Source organism: Sapajus apella, unplaced genomic scaffold (genome assembly GCF_009761245.1).
Source record: "Sapajus apella isolate SASKATOON/1434 unplaced genomic scaffold, GSC_monkey_1.0 scaffold105, whole genome shotgun sequence".
NCBI lineage: Eukaryota > Metazoa > Chordata > Mammalia > Primates > Cebidae > Sapajus > Sapajus apella.
Window position 1 is genome coordinate 4244213 of NW_022437045.1, and position 21330 is coordinate 4265542.

The following is a 21330-nucleotide window of genomic DNA, read 5'->3' on the forward strand; positions in this document are numbered from 1 at the left end:
TCTATTTTGTCAAAGACGACAGTTACAACTCCTGTTTTTTGTTGTTGTTGTTGTTTTTTTTTTTGCTCTCCATTTGATTGGTGAGTCTTCCTCCAACCTTTTGTTTTGAGTCTTTGTGTGTCCTTGCTTATGAGATGGATCTGGATACAGCGTGTCAAAGGGTTTTGACTTTTTATTCAATTTGCATGTCTGTGTCTTTGATTGGGGCATTTAATCCATTTAAATTTAGGATTAATACTGCTATTTGTGAGTTTAATATTGTCATTTAATGCTAGCTGGCTATTTTGCCCATTAGTTGATATAGATTCTTCATTATGAAGATACTCTTTACCTTTTGGTAAGTTTTTGGGATGACTGATACTGGTTGTTCCTTTCTGTGTATAGTGCTTCTTTCAGAAGGTCTTGTAAAGCAGGCCTGGTGGTGATGAAATCTCTGAGTGCTTGCTTGTTTGTGAAAAATTTTATTCTTCCTTCATTTATAAAGCTTTGTTTGGCTGGATATGAGATTCTGGGTTGAAAATGCTTTTCTTTTAGCATATTGAATATTGACCCCCACTCTCTTCTAGTTTGTAGGGTTTCTGCTGAGAGCTCTGCTGTGAGTCTGATAGGCTTCCCTTTATGGGTAACCTGACCTTTCTCTCTAGCTGCCCTTAGAATTTTATCCTTTATTTCAACCCTGGTGAATCTAACAATTACATGTCTTGGGGTTGCTCTACTGGAGGAATATCTTTGTGGTGGTCTCTATATTACCTGGAGTTGAGTATTGTCCTGTCTTACTAGGTTAGGAAAGTTTTCCTGAATAATATCCTGAAGAATATTGTCCAGCTTGGATTCATTCTCTTATGACATTCAGGTACACCTATCAAACGTAAATTAGGTCTTTTTACATAGTCCCATATTTTTTGGAGACTTTGCTCATTCCTTTTTACATTTTCTTCTCTAATCTTGTCTTCTCGTTTCATTTCATTAAGTTGGTCTTCGACCTCTGATATCATTTCTTCTGCTTGATCAATTCGAGTGTTAAAACCTGTGCATACTTCACGGAGTTCTCATATTGTGTTCTTCAGTTCCATTAATTCACTTATATTCCTCTCTAAATTGTCTATTCTCATTAGGATTTCATCAAACCTTTTTTCAAGGTTCTTAGTTTCTTTACATTGGGCTAGAACATGTTCTTTTAACTCACAGAAGTTTCTTATTTTCCACCTTCTGAAGCCTAATTCTGTTATTGGAACACACTCATTCTCCATCAGGCCTTGTTCCCTTGTTGATGAGGAACTGTGATCCCCCGTAGGGGGAGAGGCATTCTGATTTTGAGTATTTTCAGCCTTTTTACGCTGGTTTCTTCCTGTCATTGTAAATTTATCCACCTGTCGTCTTTGTAATTACCAACTTTCAAATTAGGTCTCTGAGTGGACGTCCAACTTGTTGATTCCCAGCGCTGAAATCTGAGCAACCCACTGCGCCAGCTAAAACAGCGGTGGTAAGATTCTTGGTGCTTTTCTGCCCGGGAGTCTCCTGCCTGGCTTCCCTCTTGAATCCCCAGAGCTCCAAACGTCGAACAAAAGGGGACCCAGTCCCGTTTGCTCTGTACCGAGAACCGCTGAGCCAGGGCGCGGGCAAAACCACCGCGCTGGCCACAAGAGTCATGCTGGCAACCCCTGGGGCTCCTCCACTGGGAATCTCCTGGTCTGTGAGCAACAAAAATTCGTCTGAAATTGTGACGTCCTCTCATTCTCTGCGCTTTCACTGGGAGCTACAGTCCTGAGCTGTTAGTAATCGGCCATCTTGGATCTCTCTCTCTCAATATAAGTTTTCATTGTCCCTTTGTCTTATTCTATGAAAATACTGAATGATCAAAAATTCAGTTTAAATCTTTATTATGAAAAACTTTAAATGTAAAGTAGTAGAAATAGGGCAGTAAATATTGTATTGTAATATCCAGTCAGGAGACAGAAACCATACCATCAACTTAAACAGGAATAACTTAATATAAAAAACTTTTAACTGATAATGATATTAGCTATTAAGAGGGATAAAAGCCAGCTATAATGTCCTAGGACGGAGAGTACCCAAGGAAAGAATACCCTTGGAAGGGGGTCCCATTCCCCATGGTGAAGTCAGGCCTAATGGAGAGAGTGTGGCTACAGCCTACTCAGTGATGGGAAAATTCCCTGCCTTGCCCTTGGCCAGAGCTGGTGTGTAGTTGGTGGATCAGGTCTTGCAAGCAAAGAACCTCAGGACTGGTAAGCCAGAAGCCTCCTGCCAGGGTATGAGCAAAACTTAGGCAGGAACTCTCAGTAGATGTTTGTATTTGTCAAGGTTCTCTAATGAAACTCCCTTAAAAGGATTGGCTTGTGTGATTATTATTAAGTCTGACAAGTCCAAAAGCTGGAGTGTGAGCCAGGAGGCTGGAGACCCAGAAAAGCTGATGGTGCTGGTCCAGTCCAAAGGTATCAAGATATCTGTTGGAGGATTCTTTTTCTTGGAAGAGGACAGTCTTTTTTGTTAGGCCTTTACCTGATTGGATCAAGCCTACTAACATTGAGCAGGGCAGTCTGCTTTACTCAAAGTTCACTGATTTAAATGCCAATCTCATGTAAAAACACCCTCATAGAAACACCCAGAATGTCTGACCTTATAACTGGAAAATCAGAGCAAAAGTTAAAAATCTTAAAAAAAAAAAAAAAAAAAAAAAAAACAGGCACCATGTGGTCCAGCCAAGTTGACACATAAACTGTCACAGTATCCTCTTAAAAGCAAGAGGAGAAGAAAGAGAAGCCCCTTTATCCTGCAGTGCCCTTCCACCGCCACCTACTGACAAAGAACGTGGTGCTACCTGGCAAAGGAGAAATGTTCGGTGTGCCATGGCTTGAATATGTCCCCTCAAATTCAAGTGTTGCCAATGTGATAGCATTGGCAAGAGGTGGGGCCTTTAAGAGGTCACTAGGCCATGAGGGATTCTCTCTCAGGACTAGGATTAAGGCCCTTAGAGACCTCAGGGAGCATCCTGCTAGCTTGCCTTCTGTATGTGAGAAGACAGCAAGAAAGCCCTAGTCAAACAAGTGCCAGCTCCTTGATCTTAGACTTCCCGTCCTCCAGAACTGTGGGAAATATATTTCTGTTCTTCATAAATTACCCAATCTCCTATATTCTGTTATAGCAACACAAAATGAAGATAACCATACCTGAACATTTATCACAAGGTAGTATATGTACTGCTTTATTCTGGTCTCAGTATTCTGTGCTGAATAAAGAAATGGGAAAGGGTGGATCAGGATATGCACAAACAAGTTACTGCTACACCTCTCACAATGTCATTATGGATAAGATTGTGTTTTCTTCATTCTTGTCTGTTCGGGAGCTAACACCATGCTACAGTAGGCACTAAATAGATGGCTAAAATTGTATCTAAAGTATCTGTCTAGAAATCTGGTATACCATTCATAAAGAACCAAAATTCAACTTAATTTCAAAGAATTGAAGTGCCAGTTAATCAAAATTCATTAGCTTTTAATGGTACTACCATTCTCAAATTTAAAATGACACCTTAAGTTCCTCTTCCTTGCATTGGATTTATTGCTAAATCCTAGTAAATACTTTTAATCCTTTTCAATTCCGTTACCACCGCTCTTATCCAGAATTACTTCTCAGACTAATAGTCACCTGACTTCTCCCCGCATCCTCTCTATTTGCTGTCTAATTATGGTTACAAATAAATAACTGCCAAACTAATCTTTCTAAAAAGCAAGACTCTGATCTCATCACTCCTTTGCACAACAATGTAAAAGCTCCCATTGCCTCCCAAATAAAACCAGCTCTTTACTGTGCATACATTACATCCATGATCTGTGTCCACCATCATTTTCTGTTAGCTCATTTTACACACCAGCTCCCTTATGCCACATCAAATTAATTCATCCTGAAAAATGCAACTGCATTTACCCTTTCCCTTATTTTGTTCTTTATGCTGTGGGCCTTCTTTGTCCCCATTTCTTCAAAAGACATCCCCTACAGCCATGGTTCTCATCCAGAGGCCTTTTGCCCCCCCAGGAGACATCTGGCAATGTTTAGAAACAGTTATTACAACTGGAAGAAGGAATAACAGAGATGCTGCTAAACACCGTATAAGACTTATCTGGCCCAAAATGTGCTGAGGTTAAGAAATTCTGTGCTACAGATTATTCCCTTGTCCTGATACATATAAGTAACTGCTTTTTCCTATGAAAATTTACACAATTTTTTTTCTTGTTGCCCAGGCTGGAGTGCAATGGTGCAATCTCAGCTCACTGCAACCTCTGCCACCTGGCTTCAAGTAATTCTCCTACCTCAGCCTCCCAAGAAGCTGGGATTACAGGCACCCGCCACCACACACAGCTAATTTTTTGTACTTTTAATAGAGATGGTGTTTCACAATGTTGGCTAGGCTGGTATCAAACTCCTGACCTCGGGTGATCCGCCTGCCTTGGCCTCCCAAAGTGCTGGGATTACAGGTGTGAGCCACCACGCCCGGCTAAAATTCCCACAAATTTAAATGTATTTGACTCATCCAGTGTTCTATGTAGTTTTATTTTATAGACCTTACCCTCACACACATGCCTCATGATTCGTATTCAGAAATTATTTACTGAACATCTATTATGCCTATTAGGTGGCAAGCTCACAGAGAATAAGCACAAGGGCAGGTATCATGTCCCAATTATTTCCATATATCCCACGATGTCTTGCATATGGTAGGTCTGCAATAAGAATTTTATGAAAGAATGAGGGCAGTTCTCTCTGCACTTTATATTCCACCTAAACACCCAAAAGCTAATTGATGCTGATTTGAAAAATGAGGTATACACATCTATTGGCATCTAGTAAAATTCAGAATGTCCCCCTGCCCTTTATTTTTTGGTCACCAGGTTGGAGTGCAGTGATGCAATCTCAGCTCACTGCAACCTCCGCCTCTGGGCTCAAGCCATCCTCCCACTTTGGCCTCCCAAGTAGCTGGGACTACAGGTATACACCACCATGTCTGACTAATTTTTGCTTTATTTGTTTTCAGTATAGATGGGGTTTTCCATGTTGACTCCTGGGCTCAAACAATCCTCCTGCCTCTGCCTCCCAAAGTGTGAGGGTTACATGCATGAGCCACCACATCCCACCTGAGTGGCCCTAAGTTTCTCACTTAGATGAGAATAAACAGGTGCCAGTGAACTGAACATGTTAACAGTTATGAATATTTTATCATTAAGCTCAAATATCATTTAAAGTCAATGATTTAGTAACCCAATAAACTACAAAAAGGTGACAAATTATTCCAGTGTGCAACAAAACATGCTTGGTTCTTTCTATTACAGAAATTTTGATTTCTCCAATAATATGTCAGCCTTTTTCTGGAGAATAAAAAAACTGCTGAAAAACACATCTAAGCTGAGAATAAGATCCAAAGATTGTATTCCAAATGCTCAGCTAATTTAATGAGCTTGGCACGGTGGCTCACGCCTATAATCCCAGCACTTTGGGAGGCAGAGGCGGGCATCAGTTGAGGTCAGGAGTTTGAGACCAGCCTGGCCAACGAGGTGAAACCCGATCTCTACTAAAAATACAAAAATTAGCCAGGTGTGGTGGCACATGCCTATAATCCCAGCTACTTGGGAGGCTGAGGCAGGAGAATCCCTTGAACCTGGAAGGCAGGGGTTACAGTGAGCCGAGATTGGACCACTGCCCTCCAGCCTGGGCTATAGAGAGAGACTCCGTCTCAAAAAAAATAAAAATAATTAATGAGAACCTTTGCCTGCCATGAATTTTGTATTTCTGCCAGCATCTGAAAATAAAAGAGGTGAATACAGATCTCTAAGGTCAAATTGTGAAGTAATGTAAAATGTACTAAAAGCAACCAAGTTTCCAACAAATAGTGTTGTAGCTTAGCATAGCATAAAAGGAAAGGACAAGGACTTTTCGAATCCTGCAGACTGGCACTGGAATCTCTGCTTATTGGCTGTGTGGTTCTGGTAGCCACAGTGAGATTTAATTTACACTAAGAAGCACAATCATTATACACTGAAAATAATGCTAAATTATTGTGAGAATGAAAGGCTAACATTTACATTCTTTTTTGCATTAAAAAGCTATTGTAGTTTTAATATTCTATCAACGAATAACTCCCTTGCCAAAATCCTTCCAAAAGCCAACCACTGCAATCAGAAGAAAGTCTAAACTCTACATGGAAAAACTACAAAGTCCCACAGGATCTGGTTTCTGCCTACTTCTCTAATCTCCTCTCTTTCTTGCTCACAAAGTTCTAATCAGGTATTCCCTCTGCTTATTTTTCCCTCTGCTTATTATGCAGCTCTGCATTGCCAGTTCAACACTCACATCTGGGTCCAAAGTCTCAGAAAGCATCCTGACCGTCCAAAATCCTTAACCTATACTCATTTGTCGCTGTAAACTCCCTGAAGGACAGGACTTTGTCTTTTCAACCCTGAATCTCCAGGACCTAGCTCCAGCCAGAGCCAGGCTAGGGAAAGGCAAGTGAAGCACAGGCCTTCGGTGCATTTACGAGATGGAAAAAAATTTCAGTAATCAAGACTGACACGATTTTAATGTAACATTTCTAAATACAAAAAAGGCAGGGCAGGCGCGGTGTCTCACACCTGTAATCCCAGCACTTTGGGAGGTGAGGCAGGCGGATCACGAGGTCAGGAGATCCAGACCATCCTGGCCAACATGGTGAAAACTCCACTCTACTAAAAATACAAAAATTAGCAGGGCGTGGTGGCGCGCACCTGTAGTCCCGGCTACTCGGGAAGCTGAGGCAGGAGAATCGCTTGAACTCGGGAGGCGGAGGTTACAGTGAGCTGAGATCGCGCCACTGCACTCCAGCCTGGCTACAGAGCGAGACTCCGTCTCAAAAAAAAAAAAAAAAAAAAAAAAAAGAAAGGAAGAAAGAAATGCAAATAACCCATGATGAACTAATTATCAAAATTTTAGGTAGACCAGGGTCCACCCAGCACTTGTATGATTAATTTTAATTCTGGCTGCGCCACATAGGACTGTCACTAATGGTACTGAGCACTTACTACAGCCAAGAACTCACTCCGAGGCTGCAGAAAGGCAACAGAGGGAAACTGCAAATGAGGATTCGCCTTTTTGGAGCTCACATCTCGTTGCTTCACTGGGCTGAGTAGCCATAAAGCTGAGTTCAGGGAATGCACTGCCCTAAGTGCATGTTCACATTGTGAAAAGTTGAGCATCACTAATACTCCGGTACACTTTCATACTGACATCCATGCCAACCATCACTAAAAAAAATTCCCTTGGCCAGGAGGCTCCAGTCTATCTATTCTTTTCTTGGGAGTAGGACTACAGTCTCTGGCGCTTGGCCCTTGACGGTTAAAGACAAAAACCCAGGAAAGCGTATGTGCACGCTAGTAAACTTAACGTTCTTATAAAACACGGCGTCTGAGGTGTGGCTTAAAATACAAATAAATGCGCCTACAAGGAAGAATCGCCTCGGTCCCACCCTCGGCCTCCCATAGGGCCCTGGGAGGCGCAGCCGCAGATCTCCCGCCACAGCCGCGGTCAGCCCAACGCAGAGGGCCGCACACCTCCTCGCTGGAGCCCGCCCCTCACCCTCCCCCGGGAAAATCGCGGGGGACCCCAGCGCGCAGGCGCCGACCCGCCAACTCCGCAGCCACAGCCCGCCAAGGCGCCTGCGCAGAGGTGTGGGTCAGGGGGAGGGGCGAGTTAGGAGGGAGAGCCGAGTGCGCGCGTAAATCCTAGAGAGGCGGGCTAAGCCGGGCTTGGGGGAGGGTTCGTCTTCCGGAAAGTCTGGATTCCCGGACGAGCCGAATTGCCGCTCACCGAACTCCCGCTCGAGAGATGATCGAAGAAAATCAGCTACCATTTGTACCCATCGAAGATCTCCAAATGGAGGCCAGCGCTGAATTTGGGTTGAGATTAGGACTTGCAGGAGGCCAGTCCGGAAGACGGCAGAGGGAACCTTGGCGGGCGCACGCATGCGTGGTAGGCCCCCCTCACGTGTGGCCGGGCCGTGGCCTCCCCGCGCTCGGAGGTCCCGCCCCCGGCCTCAGCATCTTTCCGGACCAGGGGAACCGGTAAGTTGGAAGGGGGCTGGGCTTCGCGGTTCAGCCCCGCCTCGGCAGCCTCCAATTGGGCACGGATAAGGGCTCCCCCTTCAACCGCTCTCCTATTGGTCGGCGAGTGCGAACGACGCGCCTCATTGGGCCGCGCCGATTTAGGCACCAAATTCAAAGATTTTAAAAGTACCAGCTGGCGCCTTTTAAGAGACAGCTCTGTGAAGCAGGCAGGTTGCTCAGCTGTCCCTGGAGTGGTTCCTCCACCTGAGGCGGACTTCACGTCGGCTGGCATGAGCCGGCGCCCCTGCAGCTGCGCCCCACGGCCACCCCGCTGCTCCTGCAACGCCGGCTCCAGCTCCGTGACAGCCGCCGGACGCCCTCGTCCCTCGGACAGTGAGTGAGAGGAGTGGGCGCGAGCGGAACTTGCCCGTCAGGAGGGGTGCACGGGGAGGGGCGCAACCTGCAACCCCAATCCGAAATCCCCCCGAGCCTGGACATGCGGCCACACCACAGGCCGGCTTCAGGCGGCGGCGGTTCCTGAGTCCGGGAGGAGGGCTGGGGGTCAAGGGGAAGCCAGATGTGCAGGGGCGGGTTGGCGGGCCACGGGGGTCTCACCGCCCATGCTGACCTTGGACTCCAGCCTCCGGAGGTGTGGGTCGTGGCATCCCAAGGCGCCCTTTTTCCTCCTCGGAAGACCCACCTGCCCCACCCTGCATGATTAGGCGCCAAATGCCCCTCCCCTCCCCCACTCTATAGCCCCTGGCTGTGACAGGGCTGTGAGCTGGCAGCCCCCAGGGCCTGGCCAGGTGCCTCACCCTCGCCCCCTGCGCCCCTTTTCTATATTTCTGCCCTTCACCCTCACAGCCAAAGGCAGTTTCCCCGATTTTTCGCGGTCCCAGCCTTGCTGGCGGGCGCGGGAGATCGCCCTCGCGGTTATCTCCCGCCTCCGCGTGTCCCGCGCCCTGAGGGGCAGCCTCACCGACCCCTCAGGAGTTCCAGGGTCTCCCTGCCCACTCCCGCCAAATGGAGAGACCCCCCACCCCATTGGACCAAACTCAATTGGGACATCCAAACAAAAACGTTACTTTTTCCCATTTTTTCCTCTTTGCCCATTAACCCAGCCTCAAGGCCTGGAGTGTAATGGGGAGAGTTTAAAAAAGCAATTTTTACTACAAACCTTGAATTTGGTTATAGTATTAAGATGATTTTGTGAGAATCGAAGAATTGGTGACTTTTCCCTGTAACTCGTGAAGAACTTGTACTTTATTGCAAATCTTGTGGAGAATGGAAGGCACTCATGCTTTTTATCCTCTTTGTTGCTACCTGTAAATAAAATCGATATGCAATTATTTTTACCTGAGAAACGACCCAAAATGAGAAAAAATTTAGCAAGTTAGCATTGTACTATTTTGTAATGGCTCTTTTATTTAAAAAGAACTCTAGAAGTCTCAAGAGAAAAAAACTTAATAGATTAAGTATATTTCTAGAAGATACTGGATCTTCAGTCTGCAATCGAAATTCTGAAATTTGATGGCTTTATGAGGGGTTTTTTTGTTGTTTTTATTGATAACTCCAATTGTCTTTACTACCTTGCTCCTCAGAAAGAATTTACTGCCCATTGGAGTTTTTTCCCAGTTTACAGGTTTGAGGAGATGAAATTAAAAATACATATATGTTGCCTCCAAATAGTTTTGAAAGTAGATTTTTCTAAGGTTTTCTTTTAAAGATTACTTTATGGTCACAAGCATTGGGCCTCTTAAATTCTTAAGTAAAGGAATAGCCATGCCCAACATTGACCACATGGTGGTTATCTGTAGGTATTAGAGACTGGAGCCTATGATTTTAGTTAACAGAAGAGTTACAAAGATTTTTAAGCACTACAGCCTTAATTATATTTAATATGATGTGTCAGGTCTATATTGAAAAGTTAAATGTAAGATCAAACTTCATAAAATTTACTTTTCTCTGTATGACTGGGCTGTGAGTTGGTAAGTGAAAAGTTAAACAATGTCATGTGTGAGTCTTATTAGTATCTGCACTTGGGGGAAAAATAGGAGGAATAGGACATTCCAAGTTCACAAAGCCAGTCAAAAGGCTAAGCAAGGATTTTCATTCAAACTTGGATCTGATTCTTAAATCTATACATTCTAATGGAAAACTATGTGATATTCTAAAATATATACTTCTGTGTGAAATGTGCTTTTGCTACTTAAATGTTAATAATTTGCCGTGTAAGGAATATGAAAGGATTTGGCTTATGTGATTAAAAATAGATTGTATTGACTGCATTTAGTCCTGTATTATTGTCTTACTCCCATTTTATGGATGAGGAAACGGAGGTTTTAAGAGTTAACTTGATCAGTTTTCCCTAACTTAGTAAATAGCACTGTATACTTTAGATACTTAAGTCTTCAACCCAGGTTGTTTTTGTTTGTTTGTTTGTTTTGTGTGTGTACTCTCCTTCCTGTCTACATCTGGTAGATTTGCAGTAAGTTGACTTTACCCTCCTAAGTAACAGACCTTGAATCTATGCAGTTATTTTCATTTCTGCTACAATCCTTCTAGTCCAGGTTTCTCACACTCTGTAATTCTGTAATAAACACTTGGAACTATTCTTTCTGCTTCCACTTTTACCTTCCTGCAATCCATTCTCCACAACTGCCAATTATCTTTTTGAAATGTAAACCAAATTTCTCTCCTCCACTTGTATGACCCAACCTACCCCACAAATCTACAGATCATTCTACAAACTCTTCGACTATAATTTTCAATAACCTCCCCCAGCTCAGCGCTACAGGGCTTTCTCTTCCTTTAGCACTCACATTTTTCCTTGCTTCCTGTGTTTCCTACTATCTAGAACTCTCCCACCAGATTTCCATACGGTTTTCAGATCTCAGAATGTCAGCTTTGCTAAAGATCATCCCTAGTTTTTCTCCCCTACCCTGTCACTGAATGGATGTTGGATAGATAAGTGAAATGGTTAAACTGAACTCTTAGCCCTCATCTGTTTAATTCATGAGGCTATGTAGCCATGTAATATTTTCCCTCTTTCTGGATAATAAGTCAATTATATGAATACTTCACATAGTTCCCAAATTTGGCCTGGTCATTGGACAACAGTTAAAAGGAATGGATGTAACCTTTTGCAAACAGTTGCTTCAGCTTCCTTTTTTATAAAACGTGTTGCTATTCTTCTGTTTATTCTGCAGTATTGCTCTGGAAATGAAAAATACATTAGTTTCGCATTTTAAAATTAAATCTACAACCAACATCCAGATTTCACTTTCATTTAATACCTTTCTCCAAAATAAGAGAACCAGAGTTCCTTGGAGAAATGACTGATTCTAGGGCTGGAACAGGGAAATTATAAGATGCACTTAGAGCATCTTGTAGTTCCAGAAAGTAAGGGATGTTCAAAACACAAAATGATGTGAAATGGACACCAACATCAACTGAAAGCCCACAGTAGCAAAAGCTGGAACAATTTGAGCAATACTATAAATAGTATTGGATTATAACCAAAAGTCTATGAGTTTATACTGATACAAATGATTGGTAGGACGAATAAATAGGAGATAATGGCCAAATCTACTGTATAGAAGAATAACAAATGATTTATAAATTTACTTCCCACCCATTTAAGTGTGAGCTGTGCATAATAGCTTCCTTTCAAAAAGTTTCAAATGGAAAAGGAGCAAAAAGGAGTAACTTTATAGTTGGAGAAACCTCAGAAATACTACCTCAACCAAGTAATCAAGGCTAACATCAGTAATCAAATCATAGCACCTTACCTCTGTGGTCTAAAAACCCACAGCCCAGACTAAAGCTGAGAAAAACTTCAGACAAATCCCATTTGTGGAAAAGGCTACAAAATGACCAATACTCCTCCAAATTGTCAAGGTAACCATAAGCAAGGAAATCTTTATAGTCAAGAGGAGCCTAAGGATATACAATGACTAATGTAGTGTGTCCTGGATAAGACCCTGGAACAGAGAAAAGACATTAGGTAGAAACTATGGCAATTCACATAGAATAGGGATTTTAGTTAATAATTCAACAATATTGGTTCATTTGTTGTGACATGCATGCATGCGTGTTAGTAATATAAGTTGAGCAGTGGGTATGCAGGGACTCTGTGCTATCCTTGCAACTTTTCTGTAAATTCAAAGTCAGTTTATTAAAATTCTTTTTAAATACTAAATCTTTTCTTCCTTTTCTCTTTTTTTTTAAGGCAGAGTTTCCCTCTGTCTTCCAGGCTGTAATGTAGTGGTACAATCACAACTCCCAGCAGCCTCAACCTCCCAGGCTCAAGCAGCTCTCTCACCTCGGCCTCCTAGTAGTTGGGACTACGCGCACATGCCACCACACCCAGCTAGTTTCTTTTTTTAAATTTTATGGAGATGGGGTCTCACTGTGTTGCCCAGGCAGGTCTGAACTCTTGATCTCAAGCAATCCCCCAACCTGTGCCTCCAAAGTTTTGGGATTATAGGCGTGAGCCATTGCACCTGACACTAAATCTAATTATTCATGTGAAAATACATGCTGTTGCAAGAGGAATGTGTAATAATTGTAATCATTTTATTCATTTTAACTCGTTAAGTGCTAATTTTGTAAATAAGAGTACAGATTCTAATGCTAGTATTAGCTTTAAAAAAAAGTGGGAAACATTTTTATATTGTATGCCTTCATTGTGTCAGGCACTGCCATTTGCTTGGATTTTGTAGTAAGCAATAACAATCATGTCTGGCCTTTAAGAAACTTAAAGTAGTTTTAGAATTTTTAAGTTGGTAGTGCTTTGAACTAGGGTTTGATGAGGTCTGAGAGTTCCCTCAAAAAATGAAGCTATCCATGAGTAATGGATTAGAAGCTAAATAGACAAAGGAAGCAGAAAAGATATTCTAAGCAGAGAAACGCGTAATATACAAAGCCCCTGGGATGAGAAAGTCATTGATTGTTACCAAGGACTAGAAGAGGGCCTGCTCACGTGAGAAATGAAATGTACATCTTTTTTTCCTTCGTACCTTAAGTGCTCTTGTACCATGAATTCTGGATTTTCTATCATTTTTATAAACAGTGTAAATGTTATTTGTAAGGTCTATTTTTCCAGAGCACCTCATTATAATGAGGAAGAAAAGTCTGACCCATTTAAATCAACTACCTGTATTAGGCAAACTAAGCTATACTTCAATGCGATCAATTGTAAAAACAACGGTTCCCAATCCTACCTCAAAAGGTTTGTAAACATGGGAAATTACAAAGTTCTAAACAAGTATAAAGTATTTGAATCACTATTAGCTCTAATTTTAAAGAAATGTCTATATTCAAAGAATGGTGTTAAATGAAAGAGGTTCTGTAGGGCAACCTTTCAGTAACTGTGTTATAAAGACAGTAGAAAGAAGATTACTTTGAATTCCTGAAGTATTTTCAGGCCTTTTTGCTTTAGGCAGCTAAACAAAGCATAGTGTGCCTTCATAGGTGGCTTTTGCTTTTTTATCCTCTCTTACAAATTGTGGTCATCAAACCTAATTTTTTAGTTGAGGCAAGAATAGAAGCAACCTCTTGGCATTTTATTTGTTTCCTTTGAAAGAAAGTAGACCACTCAGAATCATTTATTCTAGATTTAGGGTTAATTAGGGAGCTAGAATTTGTATATTCTTTATTTTTTTATGCAACTGAACTCTTAATTTTAGGTTTAGTGGGATCCTGGAGCATATACTATGTGTCTTTCACTGTGTTAACATTGGGAATTTAGAAGCAGTTTCTCTCTGCAAGTTATAGACAACAGCGAGATGTTATAGCCTTGCAGCTCCAAAAGCAGTCTGTTCTGACATGCCTTCTCAAGAGTAATATAATATATACTTATTATAAAGTTTAAGCAATGTGTGCACATTATTGTCATATCAATAATTAAACTTGGATAATATGACAGCTGTATATGCAGGTACATGTAGACAATACCTAATGCTGAGAGGTTGCAAAGTAACTTTGTATATCCCAATTTAAGAAGTAGGGATATGTGGAAATTTTGCCATTAAGATGTAAATATTCTTTTTATAGGTTGTAAAGAAGAAGAAAGTTCTACCCTTTCTGTCAAAATGAAGTGTGATTTTAATTGTAACCATGTTCATTCCGGACTGAAACTGATAAAACCTGATGACATTGGAAGACTAGTTTCCTACACTCCGGGATATTTGGAAGGTTCCTGTAAAGACTGTGTTAATAAAGACTATGAAAAACTGTCATGCATTGGGTCACCAGTTGTGAGCCCTAGGATTGTAGAACTTGAAACTGAAAGCAAGCCCTTACATAACAAGGAAAATCAACATGTACAACAAACACTTAATAATACAAATGAAATAGAAGCACTAGAGACCAGTAGACTTTATGAAGACAGTGGCTATTCCTCATTTTCTCAATTAAGTGGCCTCAATGAACATGAAGAAGGTAGCCTCCTGGAGGAAAATTTCAGTGATAGTCCACAATCCTGCCTGCTACAGATACAAAGCCCAGACCAATATCCCAACAAAAACTTGCTGCCAGTTCTTCATTTTGAAAAAGTGGTTTGTTCGACATTAAAAAAGAATGCAAAACGAAATCCTAAAGTAGATCGGGAGATGCTAAAGGAAATTATAGCCAAAGGGAATTTTAGACTGCAGAATATAATTGGCAGAAAAATGGGCCTCGAATGTGTAGATATTCTCAGTGAACTCTTTCTAAGAGGACTCAGACATCTCTTAGCAACTATTTTGGCACAACTCAGTGATATGGACTTAATCAAGTAAGTGCTGTTTTGAATATACATATTAGCATGATCCACTGAACATTGCTGTTAGTGGCTCGGTGCCACCACCTCATGCAAAGACTGTTGTACAGGTTGAGTGTCCCTTATCCGAAATGCTTGGGACCAGAAGGATTTCAGATATTTTTCAAATTTTGGAATATTTGTATTATACCCTACAGGTTGAACAGTTGAACATCCCTAATCCGAAATCCAAAAATGCTCCAATGTACATTTCCTTTGAGCATCATGTCAGCATTCAAAAATTTTCAGGGTTTTGAATTATAGATGCTCAGCCTGTTGTAGGTAACCTTACAATGTTGTTTAATTGTGGTAATGACTTTTGCTGGTATTTTGCTACCTATGTGCCACTAAGATGAAAAAAATGTAGAATTAATGCATTTAATCTAGCCATTTGGAATTTTATATCCATGCTATTACAAATCTGTATTTCTGTTGGCTTAGGATCTTTGTTCCTTTTAGTTTTGAAATTTGTAATATGTAATTTACATCTTTGGGGCTTAACTGTAAAACAGCCTAGATCCAGTCTACATGTCCAGTAGGCATTATGAGTTGTCACGCCAGAAAGTGTGAAGCAGTTTTTGTCCTTTCCAAGCCATTTTTGGTGGTAGGGCTCTCCTCCTAGGTTTGACAGTGATGAAAATAAGATCCACAAATAGGGAATTGTTATTTTTTTTTAATTTTTTTTATTTTGAGACAGGATTTCACTCCCATCACCCAGGCTGGTGTGCAATCGTGCAATCTTGGTTTTACTGCAACCTCCACCTCCTGGGCTCTGTTTATGACTATTTCTTAGAAACCTTGCACTAACCACCACTTCTTTTTCAGTCTACCAAGGAAAATTACTTAGGATGAGATAACTTTGAGAATTAAGGTGATTATACAGAATTAGAGAGGGCTCAACTGGGTTTTGTTTTTTATTTGTTTGTTTGTTCTCTTAACATAGTGGGTTTTTAAAGTTGATTCCTAATAGCTGTGTGCCTAGAGTACTTTGAAATTTGTCTGTTATTTTTACCAGATAGCTAACATGGTATCCATATATACAGTGGTGGCTACTGTTTGATGTTTGCAGATATTGTGAAAAAATAGTGTACAAAGCAGTGGTTCTTAAGCCTCAATGCACTTAGAATTACTTGATGAGGAGGGAACTTTTTTAAAATACAGAGCCCTGAGCTCCATTTTAAACGAGTGTAAACCCCCAGGCAGTTGTAATGTGGTCAGGTTTGAGAAGCACTACTAATAGAATTATCTTTTGCACTGCTAATGTTTTTCTACTGTATTCATCTTAGCTCTTTGTGACACTTTGTTTCATTTATGGTGATTTACTTTTCCAGCGTGTCTAAAGTGAGCACAACTTGGAAGAAGATCCTAGAAGATGATAAGGGGGCATTCCAGTTGTACAGTAAAGCAATACAGAGAGTTACCGTAAGTCTTTGCAGATGATGTTTTTAGTTAAAAATGCACTGCTAATGCTCTTGTAGAAATAGAAAAGAAAACAGGTAATCTGGAAACCCTTCTTTACATTCATAAAATATTTCAGCCTTATACTAGAATTTTGAAACTAAATATCTAAAGTAACAAAGGGAAAATTACTCAGTTCTCAGATAGAGTTGACCATATAGTCAACCTTAGTTGCCAATTGTGTGTATGTGTATTTTATAACATTTAGAAAAGCTGTTTTACTTACACTTTTTAGGTATTAAATACCATGTAGACTATGCATGTAGAGTGATTTCTCACGGTTTTTGGTTCACAGTTTCTGTCTATAAGTTAGGCTTGATATGTGTGATGTATAGGTGTTGCTTTGTTTTAGTATGTTCAGGTAAATTACATGTAGGGATAAGTCTTTTACATCCTTGTCATTTCTTACATGTATAAACAATAAAAATGTCTCATTGTCGAGGATATAGGAAATAATTTCTAAGTTCTATTACAATTCTTTTAAATAGGAAGACAATAAATTTTCACCACATGCTTCAACCAGAGAATATGTTATGTTCAGAACCCCACTGGCTTCTGTTCAGAAATCAGCAGCCCAGACTTCTCTCAAAAAAGATGCTCAAGCCAAGGTATCCAGTCGAGGTGATCAGAAAGGTTCTACTTACAGTCGACACAATGAATTCTCTGAGGTAAGTTTTTGTTTTATTGTAAATTTTAAAACATAAGGGATTTAGAGTAAGAAATGCATACTAATTTGTTCTCTGACATTAAGAAACCTGATATTGATGATAATTTTAATTATAATTTGAACTATTAGGGAATTTATTAGTGTCCACTTTATTTCCCTCTCAATAATATGGAAAACAGTTGAAATTAGGAAAGTACACAGAAATGTCTTTCTGTGAACGTTAGGTACTACTTGGCATTGTTTGCGAAAGTTCCGTCATTTTGAGTTAAAATTTAGAAACACTCAGGAAATAAGGAAAAACCTAGATTTCTTATAAAATTACTCAGTACTACATTTTGTAGTTTCTGCCTTTAACAACCAGGAAGGAGAGCTAAGTGGAAAAAGGCAAGCTTTCTGAACTTGAAGGCATCCTATTATACCTTCAGATCAGTGAGTGATGTGTGCCGAAAGTTCTCTCACATGTAAACAACTTCATAAGCTTAATTTAGATAACTTACCAAACTTACAGAATATTTTCTGACTCATGTTGATTGGTGAATATAAATCCCATATAATAAAACTAGTGTTAAATTTTATGCTATAATGACTAATACAACATACAGATTTATTAAAAAATAAATTTATTGAGCATCTGCTGTCAGGTACTGCATAGATAAAACTTAGAGCACGAATTGTCATATGTATGGAGTGATATTTCATACATGTATTGGAAGGCACAAGGGTGTCTGTCTTGGTTTTACTAACTAAAGTGCATGCAGTCCTTGCTGAAATTTGTTTATGGATTTTTTTTTCTTTTTAGGTTGCCAAGACTTTGAAAAAGAACGAAAGCCTCAAAGCTTGTATTCGCTGTAATTCACCTGCAAAATATGATTGCTATTTACAAAGGGCAACCTGCAAACGAGAAGGCTGTGGATTTGATTATTGTACAAGGTGTCTCTGTAATTATCATACTACTAAAGACTGTTCTGATGGCAAGTTCCTCAAAGCCAGTTGTAAAATAGGTCCCCTGCCTGGTACAAAGAAAAGCAAAAAGAATTTACGAAGATTGTGATTGAATTAGTTGTTACTGATCATGAATGTTAGTTAGAAAATGTTAGCTTTTAACTTAAAAAAAAAAAAAAACTGTATTGTGATTTTCAATTTTATGTTGAAATCAATGTAGGATCCTGAGGTTTTTTCCCCCAGAGTATAAAGAGGATAGACAACCTCTTGAAATATTTTACAATTTAATGAGAAAAAGTCTAAAATTCTCAGTACAAATTGAACAATTTAAGTATTTTAAGAAAAAAGGAAAAGTAGGTAGTTACATGATACTGAAGGTTTAAAAAAATTGATTCAATTTTATAGTAAAGGAAAGCTATGCAATTTTACCTAGACAATCTTACATTTAAGTCTGGTTTTCCATCTGTTAGCATTTCTGACATTTTATATTCGACTTACCCAATTGATACCAACAGAAATATCAACTCCTGGCGTCTGTTAAATGTTTTGTCACCTTTCTAAAGCTTTTTTTCAGTGTGTGTATTTCCCAAGAAAGTATCCTTTGTCAAAACTTGCTTGTTTTCCTCATTTCTGAAATCTGTGTTTTAGTATTTTTGTATACATGTAAATATTTCTGTATTTTTATATGTCAAAGAAAATGTCTCGTATGTACATATAAAAATAAATTTTGCTCAATAAAATTCTTAAAAGCTTAATGTATACCTTTTATTTTATAAACATTATAGTCCTGCAAACAACTGAATTAAGCTGCAGTGGACTGCATTTGTGTGAAGGCATTGAATGGATCTTTGTTATGGTTTTTCTGAGGAGCTTGTGAGATTTTTAGGAAGTACTCTGATCCCAGTTTCTCCTCACTCAATAGCTTAATTCAGTAGTTGTGGGGTTGAGTCTTGAGATAAACATCTCGAGATGTTTCAATACAGTAAGACCATAAAAAACTGATAAATACTGGTGCTAATTTATCCATCACTAAACTGGCCAAACTATGGATTAAATAGCATCCCATCCCCCCAAGAAATCTAGAAAGATTAAAATTGTATAAAAGAAGATGCCATCTTGGCTGCAATCAAGCATTTGTACTAGTAACAGCTAGTAACAAGGATGTCTTTATTCCTTAATTTCAGAGTTATGTTTCAATTATGAATATGGGGAAATACTGAAAGGCTGAATTCAGACAAAGGGGCCTCTAAAAATTCAAAGGTGGACTTCAGATGCTATCAGTTGGGCCTCAGAGAAATTTAAGGGCTTTGCCTTTTATCTCAACAGAAACCTAAGGTAGAGGATCCCTCCTGTCAACAACCAGGCCATCACTGATCTGTCACTGTGGCCCTTTCACGGATTTTCTATAAATGGAGTCAAAATTTGCTTTCACTGAAGGCTATTTTGAAATACCTTGTGTGTGTGCCTCAGTAGTTAATGCTCTTATGAAGCAGTATGCTGTTGGATATACCAGCTCATTAACCAGTTGATGTTGGCTACTCCATTTTCTGCTGTTGTAAGGTGCTATAAACATTCATAGTAAGTCTTTGTAAATGGTTATATTTTCATATCAGGTATATAGGAGCAGAAAGATTAAATGGTATGCTGTATTTTTAGCTTTTTAAGAAATTTCCAAAGTAGCTGTGTCTGTATGTTCTCAAGTAGTATGTGGGGTTTCCATTTATTTCATGTTCTTGTTAACACTTGGTATTTTCAGTCTTTTTAATTTGTCATTAGAAGTATAGTACTATCTTGTTTTAATTTTTATTTCTTTACTAATGATGTTTAGCTAATCTTTCATGTTACTTGCCTCCACATATTTTGGTGATGTATTAAAATTATTTGCTTTTGCAACCTCATGAGAACTTGAAAAAATGTTCTTTTCCTTTTTTAATTGTGTTATTTTATTGTTGAGATTTGAGAGTATATATTCTGGATACAGGTGCTTTATCAGGGTATGCCTTGTCTTTCATTTTCTTAGCAGTGTCTTTGGAAGTTTTTTTTTTTTATAAAATTCAAATTATCAATTTTCCTTTTATGGATCACACTTTTGGTGCTGTATCTAAGAAATGTACCTACCCTAAGAGCATAGTAATTTTTGTCTTTTGGTTTTAGAAGCTTAGTTAACAATTTTACATTCAGGTCTGTGATCCATTTACAGTTAAACATTAAATATAGTGGAATATGTGGATTTAAGTGGATATCCACTTGTTCCAGCACCATTTGTTGACAAGACCTTCTTTACCAAACTACCTTTGCATCTTGGTTAAAATCAGTTTTGAATAAATATGAGGAACAATTTCAGGACTTTATTCTGTTTAATAATATCTTGTCTCCTGAACTTCAAAACAGCACTGCCTTGATATGTCTTGAAAACAGGTAATGATAGTTCTTTACCTTTTTTCTTTTCTTAAAAAAATTTTTTTTTCCTCTTTTTTCTCAAGTTGTTTTGCCTATCGTTTTTTGGCATTTCTACATAGAATTTATAACCAGCTTACCAATTTCTATAAAAACATGATGGATTTTGATAGGGCTTACAATGAATCTATAGATCAATTTGTAGAGAACTGACATCTTAACAACCTTGAGTATTTCAATCCATTAACAGTTCTTCCGCTGATTTCCATATTTCAAAATCTCTCTTAGCAAAGTTTTATCTTTCATTGTATGTCTTGTGCACATTACATCAGACTTATACCTGTTTTTGTGCTATTGTAAATGGTATTTTAATTTCAATTTTCAATGGTTTATTGCGAATATATTTAAATACAATGTATTCTCATATTGGCCTTGTATTCTGCAATCTTGCAAAACTCAGTTATAACTGAAAGTCTATCACTTGTTCTCTGTAGGTGATTTTGTCTTCTACAAATAAAAACAGTTTTATTTCTTCCATTTCAATCTATATGGTTTGTATTTCTTTTCCTTGCCAATTTGTACTGGCTAAAACCTCCAGTAAAATAGAAATTAAAATGTTGATGAAGACACCCTTGCCTTGCTCCAGATGTTAGGGGAAAACATTTAGAATGATATTAGCTGTAGGCTTTTCAAATATCCTCTTATCAAGATGAAGTTCCATTTTATTCCTAGTTTGTTGAGAATTTTTTTCCAAAATGGTTGTTGGATTTTGTCAATTTTTTTTTGTCCATCAATTCATATGATCATATGGTTATTCTTTCTGGATTTGTTAATATGAATTACATTGATCAATTTTCAAATGTTAAAGCTATCTTGCATTCCTGGGGTTAATGCCACTTCACAATGTATTATCCTTTTTAAATATTGCTGTGTGTGTGTGTGTGTGTGTGTGTGTGTGTGTGTGTGTGTGTGTGTGT

General features: G+C 39.2%; 1 protein-coding gene across 2 annotated transcripts; it reads left to right on the forward strand.

The window, feature by feature from the left end:
* Positions 1-7716: 7716 nt before the first annotated feature.
* FBXO5 (F-box protein 5) lies at positions 7717-18715 on the forward strand. Of its 2 annotated transcripts, none has more exons than XM_032258810.1 (5): positions 7717-8105; positions 14145-14865; positions 16221-16311; positions 16836-17015; positions 17814-18715. In XM_032258810.1, exons 2-5 carry the CDS (start codon positions 14183-14185, stop codon positions 18063-18065), a joined length of 1206 nt encoding a protein of 401 aa, XP_032114701.1. In that variant the 5' UTR covers positions 7717-8105; positions 14145-14182; the 3' UTR covers positions 18066-18715. The 2 variants fall into 2 exon arrangements, with proteins under 2 accessions (XP_032114701.1, XP_032114700.1); XM_032258809.1 differs by lacking the exon at positions 7717-8105 and adding an exon at positions 8165-8480.
* The last annotated feature ends 2615 nt before the right edge of the window (positions 18716-21330 follow it).

Coding starts and splice junctions, on each gene's coding strand:
- FBXO5 (XM_032258809.1), top strand. CDS start 8,378: ATGAGCCGGCGCCCCTGCAGCTGCGCCCCACGGCCACCCCGCTGCTCC. Junction 14,866..16,220: donor AGTGATATGGACTTAATCAA/GTAAGTGCTGTT, acceptor TTACTTTTCCAG/CGTGTCTAAAGTGAGCACAA. Junction 16,312..16,835: donor AAGCAATACAGAGAGTTACC/GTAAGTCTTTGC, acceptor TCTTTTAAATAG/GAAGACAATAAATTTTCACC.